Source organism: Lepidothrix coronata, unplaced genomic scaffold (genome assembly GCF_001604755.1).
Source record: "Lepidothrix coronata isolate B3197 unplaced genomic scaffold, Lepidothrix_coronata-1.0 Scaffold58, whole genome shotgun sequence".
NCBI classification, from domain to species: domain Eukaryota; kingdom Metazoa; phylum Chordata; class Aves; order Passeriformes; family Pipridae; genus Lepidothrix; species Lepidothrix coronata.
In genome coordinates this window covers 1890900-1903724 of record NW_016690238.1, presented here as the reverse complement: position 1 = coordinate 1903724, position 12825 = coordinate 1890900, and the positions used below count along the sequence as shown (strand labels likewise).

General features: G+C 52.4%; 1 protein-coding gene across 2 annotated transcripts; it reads right to left on the bottom strand.

Annotated features, from left to right (window-relative positions):
• Nucleotides 1-3045: 3045 nt before the first annotated feature.
• CLK3 (CDC like kinase 3) lies at nt 3046-12540 on the bottom strand. Of its 2 annotated transcripts, XM_017816990.1 has the most exons (13): nt 12438-12540; nt 12015-12163; nt 9328-9535; nt 7201-7294; nt 6864-6930; nt 5783-5899; nt 5291-5457; nt 5045-5139; nt 4576-4705; nt 4305-4387; nt 3857-3936; nt 3629-3719; nt 3046-3426 (listed from the first exon to the last, which is right to left on the bottom strand). In XM_017816990.1, exons 2-13 carry the CDS (start codon nt 12161-12163, stop codon nt 3241-3243), a joined length of 1467 nt encoding a protein of 488 aa, XP_017672479.1. In that variant the 5' UTR covers nt 12438-12540; the 3' UTR covers nt 3046-3240. The 2 variants fall into 2 exon arrangements, with proteins under 2 accessions (XP_017672479.1, XP_017672480.1); XM_017816991.1 differs by lacking the exon at nt 12438-12540 and having other exon boundaries at nt 12015-12305.
• Nucleotides 12541-12825: the final 285 nt, after the last annotated feature.

Here is a 12825-nt window from a genome sequence, read left to right as displayed (position 1 = left end):
AAAAAATAGAATAATCATAAAATGAACCAAAAAAAAAAAAAAAAAAAAAAAAAAAAGGAAGCGAATGTTCCTGCAAAGCTGTTTTCATTCTCTTGTGCCATGGGATGAAGGAACGTGCAGGAAGATGGTGTCTGTCCCCGGCAAAGGTGGCTGTTGTGGCCCAGGCCCGGCTGGGAGGTGGTACACATAAGGGTAGTTTGCAGCTTTGAGATGTGTTTCTGGTCCTTCTGGTTGGATATTCCCAGCAAGGACATCCTGGTGGGAACAGTACCCCTTGATTGTGTAGAAATCCCTTCTTTTGAGGGAGAATCTGTTTTGGTTCCAGTATTCTTTTTGACTCCCCCTCCCATTTTGTGTTCTGGAAGGCAGGTGTAGCTTTCTCTCCCTCCCTCTCCAGGCCCTTATGGAGAGCATTCCCTCTTCAGAAAGCTTGTGTCAGGAGCCAGAGGCTCTCAGGTCACACATGCTCTGGGAACACTGATGTCCTCAGCTAGGCCTTACTGCTTATATACTGTTGGCTTTTCTTTGTTCACTTTGTGGGTGAAGCTCAGGCCTGTGGGCTTGAGGTGTGTTATGGAAAAGAACTTTTCCAGGATACTTGTGGGGTTTGGATTTGTTTCTTTTATTCTTTCTTCTTTTCTGGCACAGTGAGTGGCTGAACCAGGGAAAGGAGAGCGAAGCAGAGCAGTGTTGCTCTGGGTCTGTTGCACGGTGTATGGTGCAGGTGAAGTTTTGGGTAAGTTCCTACTGTGCTTCCAGTATCCCTCCTACATTTGGTATGGCTTGGGAAGTAGCTCATGGATCCGTTCATTCCCTTTGGAATCAAAGGCTTCATGTAGGGTGGGCTTGTGGGTGTGTCTGTGCTGGGAGCCAGCCTGAGGAAGGACTTGGGTCCTGTTTGCTGGCAGGAGATGGTGTGGTGAGAACTGCTGCGGTCCTGGAGGGGTATGGCAGGGGGTTCTAGGCTGAATTTCCATAGGGAATCTGTTTTAGTGGTGCACTGTCTTCCCGTGCACTGTTGGGAAGCACTGGGTTATTATTCCCTGTGTTCATTTTGCTGGCCCACTGGAGCCTTGGTGCAGTGCCTGGAGCAGGGATGAGCTGAGGAACCATTAGCTAGCTGGCTTTGGGAATCAGCTTAGTACTGGCATCTAGTGTGCCCCCTGAGGGCTTTATGCCTGGCAGCTGAGCCAGGGAAGCGCTGGAGATGCAGAAGGTGCTGTAAGGCCAAACTGTTCCTTTGGAGGAATTGGGCTGATGCCGTGAGTGTGGGCAGTGCTTGAAGCTCTGCTGCTCTTCTCATACCTTACGTGTCCCCAGGGCTCCTGCAAGCGCCTAAACCTTGCACAGGCCCTGCTCTGGCATCTGGGAGAGCTTCAGACCTTCCAACGGTGCCTTTGTCCAGGGCAGCCAGATCCCTGTGGAGGCTGAAGCACAGGAACATGTGGGTCCAGTGCCTGGACCACACCAAACCTATGGACTCAATGTGCTCTGATCTGAGTTAGTCAGACACTCCTCTTTCTCTTTCCTCTGCTTAGAATAAAGGCAAGGGGTATCAAAGGAGGAGGGAAGAGCCTTCCCTAGTTGGAAAGCAGCAGTTAATGAATGAATATAGCCTGGAAGGACCCAGGAGGCTGAGTGCTGGACTCACCCTGCAGCCCCCGAGGTCTCTCCCCCTGCACCTCACCATATCTACCTCAGCAGGACCGAGGGCTCTGTCCTTGCTGGCTGGAGCCCTGGTTCCCCTCAGCTGCTTTTGGAGGGGCTCAGTGACTTGGCAGTGCTGGGATAGAGGGTGGCCCTGCCCTCGAGCTGTTCCTCTCCTGTGGACAGGGCAAAGCATCATTTGTGGCATTTACCAAGCTGTGGTTCTTTCTGACTGGGACAGGACAGCAGTGTGGTGGTTATTTATGACACAAACACAAGGTTTCCTTCTGCCTTTCTTGGTTTTTCAGCTGTTTCCACTTCCTCAAGTCTTATATTTGGAAGCAACAGTGGGTTAAAAAGGTTGTTGCTGTAGTCAGTGTTAGCTTTAGTCTCCTTATTTTCACTCTCTTTGCTCAAGACACTCAATAAGAGACTTGCTGGTTCAATTTCTTCTTTCTGTAGGTTTTTCTTGCCCTTTCTGGGCAAACTCTTTCTGGGTTTGGCTGTTGTACTGTAGCTTGTACCCACGGAGCAGTAACAGGCCACTGGCTGAAGTTACCTGCCTGGAAGGCACTGAGCAGGTAAAATGCAGGGATTGAGTTCTGGGAAGCACTGAGGCCCTGCGTGTTGCCAGTCTTGCAGTGGTTCCCCACGTTTAAACAAAAAATAAAATGAAGTAAAGTGAACAGTGTTGCACAACAGGAGGGTACAGACCCTCATGTAAGGAAAGGGATTCCCAGTCCTGATCAGTGCAGTGTTTAGGGCACAGTAGGCAGCTCTGGGCTGTGTTAATGTCACAGCGTGCTCACTTTCTGGTAGATTTGGGTATTTGACTGTACTTCCCCTCAGATCCAGATGTTTCTTGAGGAAGTACTGGCTTCCCACACCTGAAACACATGTGAGATGTGAGCTCTTCTGGAGCACTCAAAGACCCAGAAAGTGGTCTAGGTCCCTTCTTCTCCCCTGTCTCCTACCTTGCCGGTTAATTCAAAGAATGAAACACTTTTTTTTTAATCTGTGTTTGGGATAGTTTCTATTCCCAACCTGACCCACCATCATAGGAACTGCCCCAGAGTACTGCTCTGGTCACAGACACATGAAGATCACTGCGCTGTGGCACTGCTTGATATTCCATTTGTGACCTAATGTTTGTAATGACCAATTCCTGCCACTATGGGGGATTCCCTGAAATAAAGTGCAACTATTCATGTGTGCTATTGTGTGCAGCTGTTTATTCTGCTCTGATTCTAGAACCTTCCTCCTGCAAGGGCAGAGACCAGGGCGAGTTCAGCCCACTCACCCTCAACGAGTCCAGTTAATTTTTCACCACTTCCCTCTCCTTTGGCAGAAAAGCCAAAGCTGGAAGCAATACAACTCCACATCTGCCTACAAGGGAAGTATCAAACAATAAGAAACACTTTATTTTAACTTTACAACATATAAATAGACAAATCTGTGCTTTCCGATGGAGCTTTCCTTCCCCCTCTGCTCCGCAGGGTCCTTGTGGCAGTGCCCCAGCCCCTCTGGACTCGGGGAGAAGAGGGGGGCTGAGCTGCAGAGGCCAGACTGATCCACGCCTACAGATCCCGGCCGTCATCTGCTCAGGTCCCGGCTGGTGCCTCGCCCGCACAGCATCCTCTCCTCTGCAGAGAGGCCAGCAAAGAAGGGATGCAGGAGGGCTTCTGAGAACGTGATCCTCCGGGAAGGGTCAAATTCCAACATCCTCCTCATCAGGTCGAAGAGCTGGGCGTGCTCCAGCGAGTCGTGCAGCATGTATGTCTGAAAGGGAAGAGCAGGGGGTACAGAGAGAGACTCAACCCAAGGCCCTGTCTCCCATTCCAAAATACAGCATCTCTCCACTTCCCTAGTACCCATCCTGCCTCAGCCCGACCAATATCACTGCAGAATGCAAGTTTGGGGCTCTGTAAAAACCAGTTACCAAGGGTAGTTCCCATTCCCAAGGGAAGGGAGCAGCACCTACCCGCAGGGGCTTGCAGTTCTCTTGGACATATCTCCCATCGGACGTGTTCTCATCCCATACCAGGTTGCCATTGTGGAAGTATTTCTGCTTCCTGCAAAGGGAGGGTGATGGTCAGCAAGGCAGGGTATCTCCTCTGGTTACACCCATCCCAGGGAGGACAGAGAATTGTTGTCCCGAGTCCTGAACCACAACCAGGGGCCTGGGCTGAGGTCAGGAAGAGGTTCTTACCGAGTTTTGTGGACCATGTGAGATGGAAGCGGCCCGAGGATTTTTTCCATCATGACAAGATGCTCACGATTCTCATGGGTCTGCAAAGGAACAGAGCAGTGGTGGGTTAACTCAGAGCTTGGAGGGCTGATTGCAAAAGGTCTGTCACCTATAGAAGTACAGAGGAGGAAGAGACAAGCCTCCATCAGGAATGCTACAGGTCCTATCCACATCTTTCTCTTTTGATTCTCCCTTTCTTGAGGGAATAGAAATTACCTGAACCCAGAACCCAGGGTGATCTGAACCCTGTCCCTTTCCAGCAAGGCTCAAGTCCTCAAACCATCAGTTTTCCTGGGCTCACTTTCACACTCAGCTTCTGATTTTTAGTGCCTGATCTGCATTTCTCTCCCCTTCACTTAAGTCTGAACCCTTTTGGACATTAGGGATTCTTACGGAACAAGAAGCCTACCTGGAAGAGCGTGAAGCCACGGTAATACTCAAACAGAATGCAGCCAGTGCTCCAGACGTCACATGGCTGTGCCCAGCCCAGCTCTGCAAAGAAAATCAAATTAACTGTGTGCTCTCAACAAACCCCACCAGGTTTCTACCAGCTCCTTGTTGGAGCCACAGAGATTACACCAGGACAGAAGTTATCTATCCCAGAACTGGAGGGCTCCTCATCCCGGGACAACTGTTCCACTCTGCCCCCCTGAGACTCCCCCAAACCCATCAGTTCTCACCCAGAATCACTTCTGGGGGACGGTAGTGCCGGGTAGCCACGATGGTAGTGTGGTGCTCGTGATCAAAGGTGGCACTCCCGAAGTCTGCCACGCGGATGCTCGTGTTCCGGATGGATTTCTCCTCACAGCTCTGCAAGTAAAACAGAAGTCAGGATCAGGCTTTGAGAGAGACCCTCTGCCCCCATAACTGCACCACTCATCAGAGGGATTGTAACTGTGAAGCTCTGAGCTCTCTACATCTCAGATCAGCTTAAGGAGAACCACTGAGCACTGCACTCCAGGGACTGGAGCCACTGAGGCAGCCTTAAGGCTTTCAAAAGACATGGGAGAAAGAAGAGGCCTGACTTCCCGTTTGTTCCCACTAGAAAGGCTTTTAAGGCCTGTATGAAGCAGGGAAGATCAAATTTCTGTAGGGAGGGAAAGGCAGGCTATTCCTGATGTATTCATTGTTCCTTTGGACATAACTCACCTTATTCTCATTGTACAGAGTGTCAAAATCCGAGTTGACAAACAAGATGTTTTCTGGCTTGAGGTCAGTGTGAGTCAGCTGGTTGTCATGTAGAACTGCACAGGGGGAAGAGGGCAGAGAGAAAAATGTCTGTAAGAACCAGAGAGAAGCACCCACACAGATTTGTCCATTCAAGTGCCAAGCCAGCTCCTCCTCAGATCCCTCCTAGCCCATTTTGGGGAGCAAGGCTGGCCCTGGGTGACTTACATCTTAGGGCATGGCAGAGCTGGTAGGCCATGTGCCGGATCTGAGGGAGAGGGTAGGGCTGGAAGTTGTTCTCCTTCAGGAACTCAAATGTGTTCTTGCCCAGAAGCTCAAAGGCAATGCACATGTGGCCGTGGAAGTTGAACCAGTCTGACATCAGGACACACAAGCTGTGCAGGGAGAGAGAGAGAGACATGGATTAACCATCCTTCAGGGATCCACAGAACAGTCCCTGTTCCTGCCCAGTTCAGAAGTGGTTGATGAGCAAAGCTCCAAGCCAGCTGACTCAGGAGCATAGCAATCCAGAAAGTCACCTCCCCGCTTTGCTAAGCCACCTTTAGACACAGCTCCCCAGTTCCAATGGGACAAAGCAACAGAGGGATGAGACCAGTTTCCCCCTCACCACAGGAGACACATCCTGAGCCCCATGTTCCTTTGGATATCTTGTGTGCAAGGATGTGGGTCTGACTAACCAGGAGTCTTGTAGGAACTTACAATTTATTCTCCTTGTCCTTCTCTTTGATTTTTTTCAGGACGTTGATTTCGAGCCTGGCTGCTTCTCGGTATTTTCCAACGTTTTTTATGATTTTCAGTGCCACCTGCGATTTGCCTCTGTAAGGGAAGAGACAGAAGGATGGAATCAGAGGAAAAACCTGTGTCCACACATCCTCAGCCCACAGGGAGAGGGCACATCCCAGTTACTCCAGCCACGTTTTCACGTGTCACTTGTCCTAACAAAGCTCTGCCGAAGGTGCTGCTTTGGCAATAGTTAATTTGAAGTGAAAGGTTATTGCTGGGCAACGCTCCAGAGAGATATTCCTGACACAGCAATCCCCCACGTCACTGCGATTCCAGCAGCCACCTCCCCTCTCCAACTGTGCCAGAGATTCCTGTGGAGGCAGGAAAGCCAGCTGTGGCTCCTACAGCAAGCTGACTCCATGGCTCAGAGCCAGACACAAGGTCAGAAAGAGACAAGCGTCAAATGTAATCACAGAGGAGGTTAAAAAAATATAATAGAGAAGTCCCCTGGCAGATGAAAATGTCACTGGGCCCACCTCTCACCTGGAGCTCACTGCAGCAGAACAGCCTTCAACAGCTGCAGCCCGGGGGGGTTAGGTTGAATATCAGGAAAAGGTCCTTCCCCCAGAGAGTGGCTGGGCACTGAACAGGCTCCCCAGGGCAGTGGTCATGGTCCCAAGCCTGACAGACCTCAAGGAGCACTTGGACAATGCTCTCAGGGACAGGGTGGGATTGTTGGGGTGTCTGTGCAGGGCCAGGAGTTGGACTTTGATGATCCGTGTGGGTCCCTTCCAACTCAGGACATTCTAGGATGCTATTCTATGAACTTGTGCCACTGAACAAACCTGCCCTGCTTCCCTTAAGACATGAGCCTGCAAATTCAGGGGGCTGAGGTGTGAGCCCTTCCACTTGCTCTAAGAAACAATTCCTCCTGTAGCAACACGTGGCAGGTGACAAGTTTGACGCCATGGAGCCCAGGGGAAACTGCCACGCTCGTGACCAGCTGGGCTTGATTCACAAGGGGCAGATGAGTTACCAGGGAGGGAAAGATGCCCACCTGGCATGGTCCACACACTCCACCACTTTGCCAAAAGTGCCTTCACCAAGGCTGCCGACAATTTCATCTAGGAGAGAAAACAGGAGCGGATGTGAACCTCGGGGGCTTGGAGAGAGCTGAGCTCCTGCAATTTCACAGCAGTAAAACCTCAAAGCAAACAAAAAAAAAAAACGTCTCTCACTGCTACACTCTTTAAACTCAAGTGTCTATGATCTGCCTCAGGCAAGTTACTGGTCAGTAAATAAAACGCTAGAGACCCCTCCAGTACAATACGAGAGATCTGGTCTAACACGGGGATAAAAGTAGAGAGGTAAAGTTTTACGAAAGGTGGCTGTACATCGCTCTTGAAGCCAATCGCCGATCCTGCACACCAGGTGACCTTCCTTGTCATCTTCCACGCTCCTGCTGCGCTTACTGCTCTGTTGGCTTCTCTGTACACACCGCCCCCCGAGACGGCATTTTGTGTGGTCATTCAAAGGTGGAGAGACGACGGTGCGTCGGTGGTTGGATTTTCCAGATCCCAGCATTTCATAAGGCACACAGCATATATAACGATAGGGATATTGCAAGGGACACGTCAAGACACAAACTAACTTCAAAACAGAAAAGTCATCAACAGCTACAGGTATGTAAAGAAAACTCTCTTGTTAGCTACGGCCTCTGGTGCCGCTGCCACCTCTCGGGCAGGGAAACGCCCCCCTCTTCCGGAAAGGGAAGCAGCAGCTGGGAAGCTCCAGTGTGAAGGTGGCTTTGTGTGGCACCACCATTCCCCACAGAGGAGCAGCTCCCTCCGCAGCACTGCAGGATGCTGCCAGAGGCACAAGGAGAAGGAGGGCTGTGCCAGAAGAATGTCATTTCTCCGCTGGCAAGCATGACGAGCGCTCAGTTTGGACAGGCTGTCCAGTAGAAGCCAGAGTAGCAGTTATCCTTCTGTGTATCCTGCTCTTTGTACCTTGGTTAATCCATCTCCAGCTCCTCAGAGCCATGTCCTGCCCTGGCTGTGAACCAGCCCTTCCCATCCTGACAGAACCAACAACCACATCGATCCTAAATCCATGTGCCCAACTGGCTGCGCACAGACCTGGTGGGGCACATCTGCCTTGGGGTGCCATTTTAAAAATGGGAGAACTTTAAGAACAGGACAGGTAAATTCATTCCCAGGGAACACTTCAGGCAAGATCCAAGGTCATATTCACCCCCTGCTACTGCAAGCTTCTACTGGAAAACCAGCCGAACATTCCTGCAAGGACCCAGGGTCCGTGAAACGAGCTGCCCTAATTCCTCATCTTGTTCTAGTCAGCCTTAAAAATAGTTACAATCTCTACAGCCAAAGAAATTAATGGAAACCTTGACATTTCCATGCCTGAGCTTCTAGTGGGCTTCTCTTCTGTGCCCCTCGCTGCCCCAGCTGGTCCAAAGTAATGAGCTAAGATCAAAACTCCCCCCAAAAAATCAGCTGAAATGGAGAAGGTAGAGAGGACAGTTGGGAGAGCTCTGGGGCTTCAGAGGACTGTGCTTGCACCAGCCCAAACCTGCAAAGCATCACCACTGTAAGCACCCTGCACACTGCAGTGTTTCCATCACAGCCCTGGCTCTCTCTAAAACTAAAATTAAAAAGTCAACTGGAAAGAAATAAAAAGGATGAGTTCAGGAGTTCCCAGCCATGCAGATTATCCAACTGCTGGGATCAGACTTGGTCATTTAGTTGTGATACCATTTAAAGTGAGAGGTGGGAGCATTCCTTACAGGAGGGGAGCAGTGAAACACTTGGTCTCACACCACTTACAGGGTATTCCTGCGACCAGCCTCCCTACCCAGCTCCAAATACTCCCTGGTAATCCTTGGAAGGAATGCTACGTTTCAGGGTTAAGTTTGCAAAGAAGCTGAAATCCAAGTGGAAACAGCAGAAGGGGGACACATGTATCCTCAGAAGGCAGGAGCCTCCGAGCACTGACAGGGGTCAGTAACAACTCCGGAGACCTGGGCTGATGGATCCCACCCAGAAGGGGATCCTGGCACAAAGCCAAACCGAGGAATGCTGCATACCAAACCCCCCCCTGTGAGAAGCAGCGGCCCGAAGGCAGAAGCGAAAGAAGCCCTGGCCGCGGATAAAGCCGAGCAACAGGGATCGCTGGGAGCAGGGCTGGCCTGCAGCCAAGGCTCGCCCTCGTCAGCCCGTCACATGGGTGCCATTGGAAGCTCTCCCTGATCCCTTCCCTGGCCGCAAAGAACACGGCTTAGCTCCCTCACGTATTAAGGCTACAGGGGCTGGACTAGTAAAAAAATCAATAGCTATGAGTGCTTCCCGCTTAACACGACACAGATCTGGGACTTTACGTTCCACGGAATGAAAACAAAACACAGAAACGGGATTCGAGTTACTCACCCAGAGTGTTCGGAGCTGAAAGGAGGCAAGAACAGTTAAACCCTGACCATTCCTGAGCTCGTTCTGGATGCTACTCACCGAGGAGGTACTGCTACAAGACCTGCTCCTGCGTTTCCGGCAGTGGTGCTGGTATCTCTTGGGACGGTGCTGATCTCTGCCCCTGGATCGCCGCCAGTTCCGCGGGCGCGCCGAGTAATAGTCGTCCCCGAACGACGGGCTCCGCTCTTCGAACCTGTAGGCATCGCTGTCCCGCCGGCACCTCCTGTGGTAAGGCATCCTCTCATGGCTGCAGCACAAACAACAACGCTGTTATCAGCCTGGAAAAGCACGGAAGGCTCAGTCCTGCTGGAACTAAGTCGCAGAGTCACAGAGTATCCTGAGTTGGAAGGGAGCCACGGGGGTCATTGAGTCCAACTCCTGGCCCTGCACAGGACACCCCAAGAGTCCCACCACGACCCTGAGAGCGTTGTCCAAATGTTCCTCGAGGTCTGTCAGGCTTGGTGCTGTGACCACTGCCCTGGGGAGGCTGTTCCAGTGCCCAACCACCCTCTGGAGGAAGAGCCTTTGCCTCCTATCCAAGCTAACTCCCCCAGCACTGCTCCCTACCGCTCCCTCAGATCCTCTCACTTGGTCACCAGAGAGAAGATGTCCTCCTGCTCCCACTCCCTGTGGCAGGAACTTCAAACCCTCTGCTGTGCCTCAAATACTGACCCCTGTGGAGGTATGTGAGAGAAACCAGTGTGGCATTCCCACATTTCAAGGAGCTGGGGGAAAACCACCATCAGAGAGCTCTATCTGAGCTGCCTACCTTGTTGTGGACTCCCACCCTTCAAAGTGTTCAAGGCCAGGTTGGATGGAACTTGGAGCAACCTGGACTAGTGGAAGGTGTCCCTGCCCATGGCAGGGGGTGGAACTGGATGAGCTTTAAGGTCCCTCCAACCCAAACCATTCTGGGATTCTATCATTACACCTCACCTAAGCCACCTCTGCCAACACACACAAGTGTTTGTCATCATTCCTCCTCCCTCAGGAAGGTCTCTCATTAGTTCTTAAATAAATGAGGACTAAACCCAGCAGCAGGGCTCTAGTTGTCACCCCAGGGGGGGCTGGAGGTCCCAAAACACCGAGTCCTTGGTGAGCACACACACACCAGCTCCACAGATCATTAGAAAGAGCCAGGAAGAAAATTTGCTCTCCATAGTGTAGCCAAGCTCCTGCCCTGCTAACAACAACCTCCCAGCATGTAAGGAAAACTTTTGGACAACTCATCTCTGCATCAGGAAGGACCTGAAGTTGTCAGACAAAGCTCACCTTTGACATCACACACGAGGTTTTGGGTACCATGTGGGCACACCAACGATGAGAGCAGCCCTTCCTGCTTCTTCCCCCCAAAGCACAACTGCCTTCTCCACCCCGGCTGGTCTAACAAACCAGACCTCACTGTGAGTCTTGCTTCACACCTCATTGAGAAAGAGGCTGTGTTTTAGGTAGAAGATGATGTAATTCTGAAATCAAAGTAGTGCACTGGCTTCCCAAAATAATCCTGGGCATGTGCCAGGCCAGGTCAATGCTGTCACCCAGCAGTGGCCTCGCTAACCAAGACCTTCAGCCCGGAAACAGGAACTTTTGCTATTTGCACCCCTCTGCCTTGTCAACAATCAGCTCCCCTCACTGACAGCTTAACAGGACACAGGTTTGAGTGGGGGGGTTCATCTCAGCATGGTTCCAGAGTAAAATTTCAGACTCTGCCAAGGCAGCAGTGGCTCTCGGTCATTGCTAAACCACCCAAAACACAAACCATGTGGCTCTGCTGCAACCTCGATCTATTCACCAATTCATCATTGGTGAAACTTCACTGTGCACTTTGGACAAACACAGGAAACAGAATAACAATCTGACAGACTCAGAATCAGAGGAGACCTGAGAGGCTGAGTCTGAAACTAAGGGATAAGGTTGTTTTCACCCAACAAAAGCCTATTTCCATGCAAATCTGTCCCAAATTACCCATCGGATGAAAAAAATGGAAAAGTCCATTGCGTGCGCCAGCTGTGTTTCACAATCTGCTTCCCTCAAGTAAACAAAAGGCAGGCTGAGGAGAGGAATTAATGTGGGGAACATTTAAAGATGAGCTCAGCTCCAGCCTGGCTGCACCTGCCCAGTCCAACCAGTGGAACCACAGCAGCCCCAGTACTAACAGCCTACTCTGGTCGCACACTGCAACATGGCTCCTGCCTCTCTTCCAGAACCCTCCTCTTATCAGAGGCCTTATCCCGCTTCCAGCACCTAATTGTCCCTGTGGAAACGCTGAACAAAGACAGGATCAAAGGTAAAATCCAGAACCAAAGCAGAAGAGGTCAGTTAGTGGTCGGATCCTTTAGCTGGGATCCCTTCTGAGGTGAGGGAGGAGCGTTGTTACTTTAAATTGTTGTTTACTTGAAATCTGATTTTAATCCTGTCGGAAGGAAGTGGGTTGCTGGGAGAAAGGCTTTAAGGCCTCCACAGCGTGGAAACGTGATTCCAGGGCACGCTGTTCCCTCGCTAAAATTAAAGCCATGTCTTTGGGAAGAACTTTAGCGTAGCAGGGAAGACGCGCGTGCATGCGCATGCACACACACACACACACACACAAGTAAAGCCTTCACTTCCATTCCCTGGGATTTACAGGTTTAAAGCCGACCTGTAGTCAGGAGATGAATGCCAGCTCGGCAACACCAGCGGGATCAGGACGAGGGTTTACTGGACAACCCGCCCCGAAGCGCTCCTACCTCCTGGATCGCGACCGCCGGGAGAGATCCCTGCGGGGAGGGTACCGCAGCCTGCCCTCGTATTCCCTGCTCCGGGACCGCCTCCGCTTCCACCTGTGTCCCAGGTCGCTCTCCTGCTCCGGGGACCGGAACCTCCTGCAGTGATGCATCTGCGGGGACGAGGGGATTCCAGGTCTTAAACCCCTCACCCACGGGTGCGGCATGAGGCGGGCTCGGCCCGGGGGACACCCGGCCCTGGCAGAGCCCGCCCGGGGCTGGCGATGCCGGAGGGCGCTTTGCAGCCGAGGGTCCCGCAGGGAGCGGGGGTTACGGGGCCGTTACCCGGCTGGGCCCGCCCGGGACGGCCCATTCCCCGCCCGCCTCCCCTCGTGTCCCTGCCGTGTCCCCCGGCCCCGCTCCCCCCGCGTGTCCCCGCGGTCTCACCGCCAAACCCCGGCCGCGCTCGGCGGGTGCGGCCCGGCCCGGCCCGGCCCAGTTCCTGCAGCCCCGCAGCGCCGCCGCTTCCGCTTCCCGGACCGGGGTTAAACCCGCCCCGGAGGGACGGGACGGGGCGGGACCAGCCTTGAACCCGCCCCGGAGGGACGGGAGGGAGCGGGACAGGCCTTGAACACGCCCCGGAGTGACGGGACGAGGGTTAAACCGGGACTGGAAGCGGTGGGAGGAGGGCGACTCTTCGCAACGCTCTGGCCCCTCATGCCCCACCATGGCCTTCCTCAGTGCAGCCATCCTCACCCTCAACACGGCTTCCTTCCCGTGGTCTTCCTCCCTGTAGTCTGACTCACCATGGTTTACCCCACTGTGGCCATCCTCA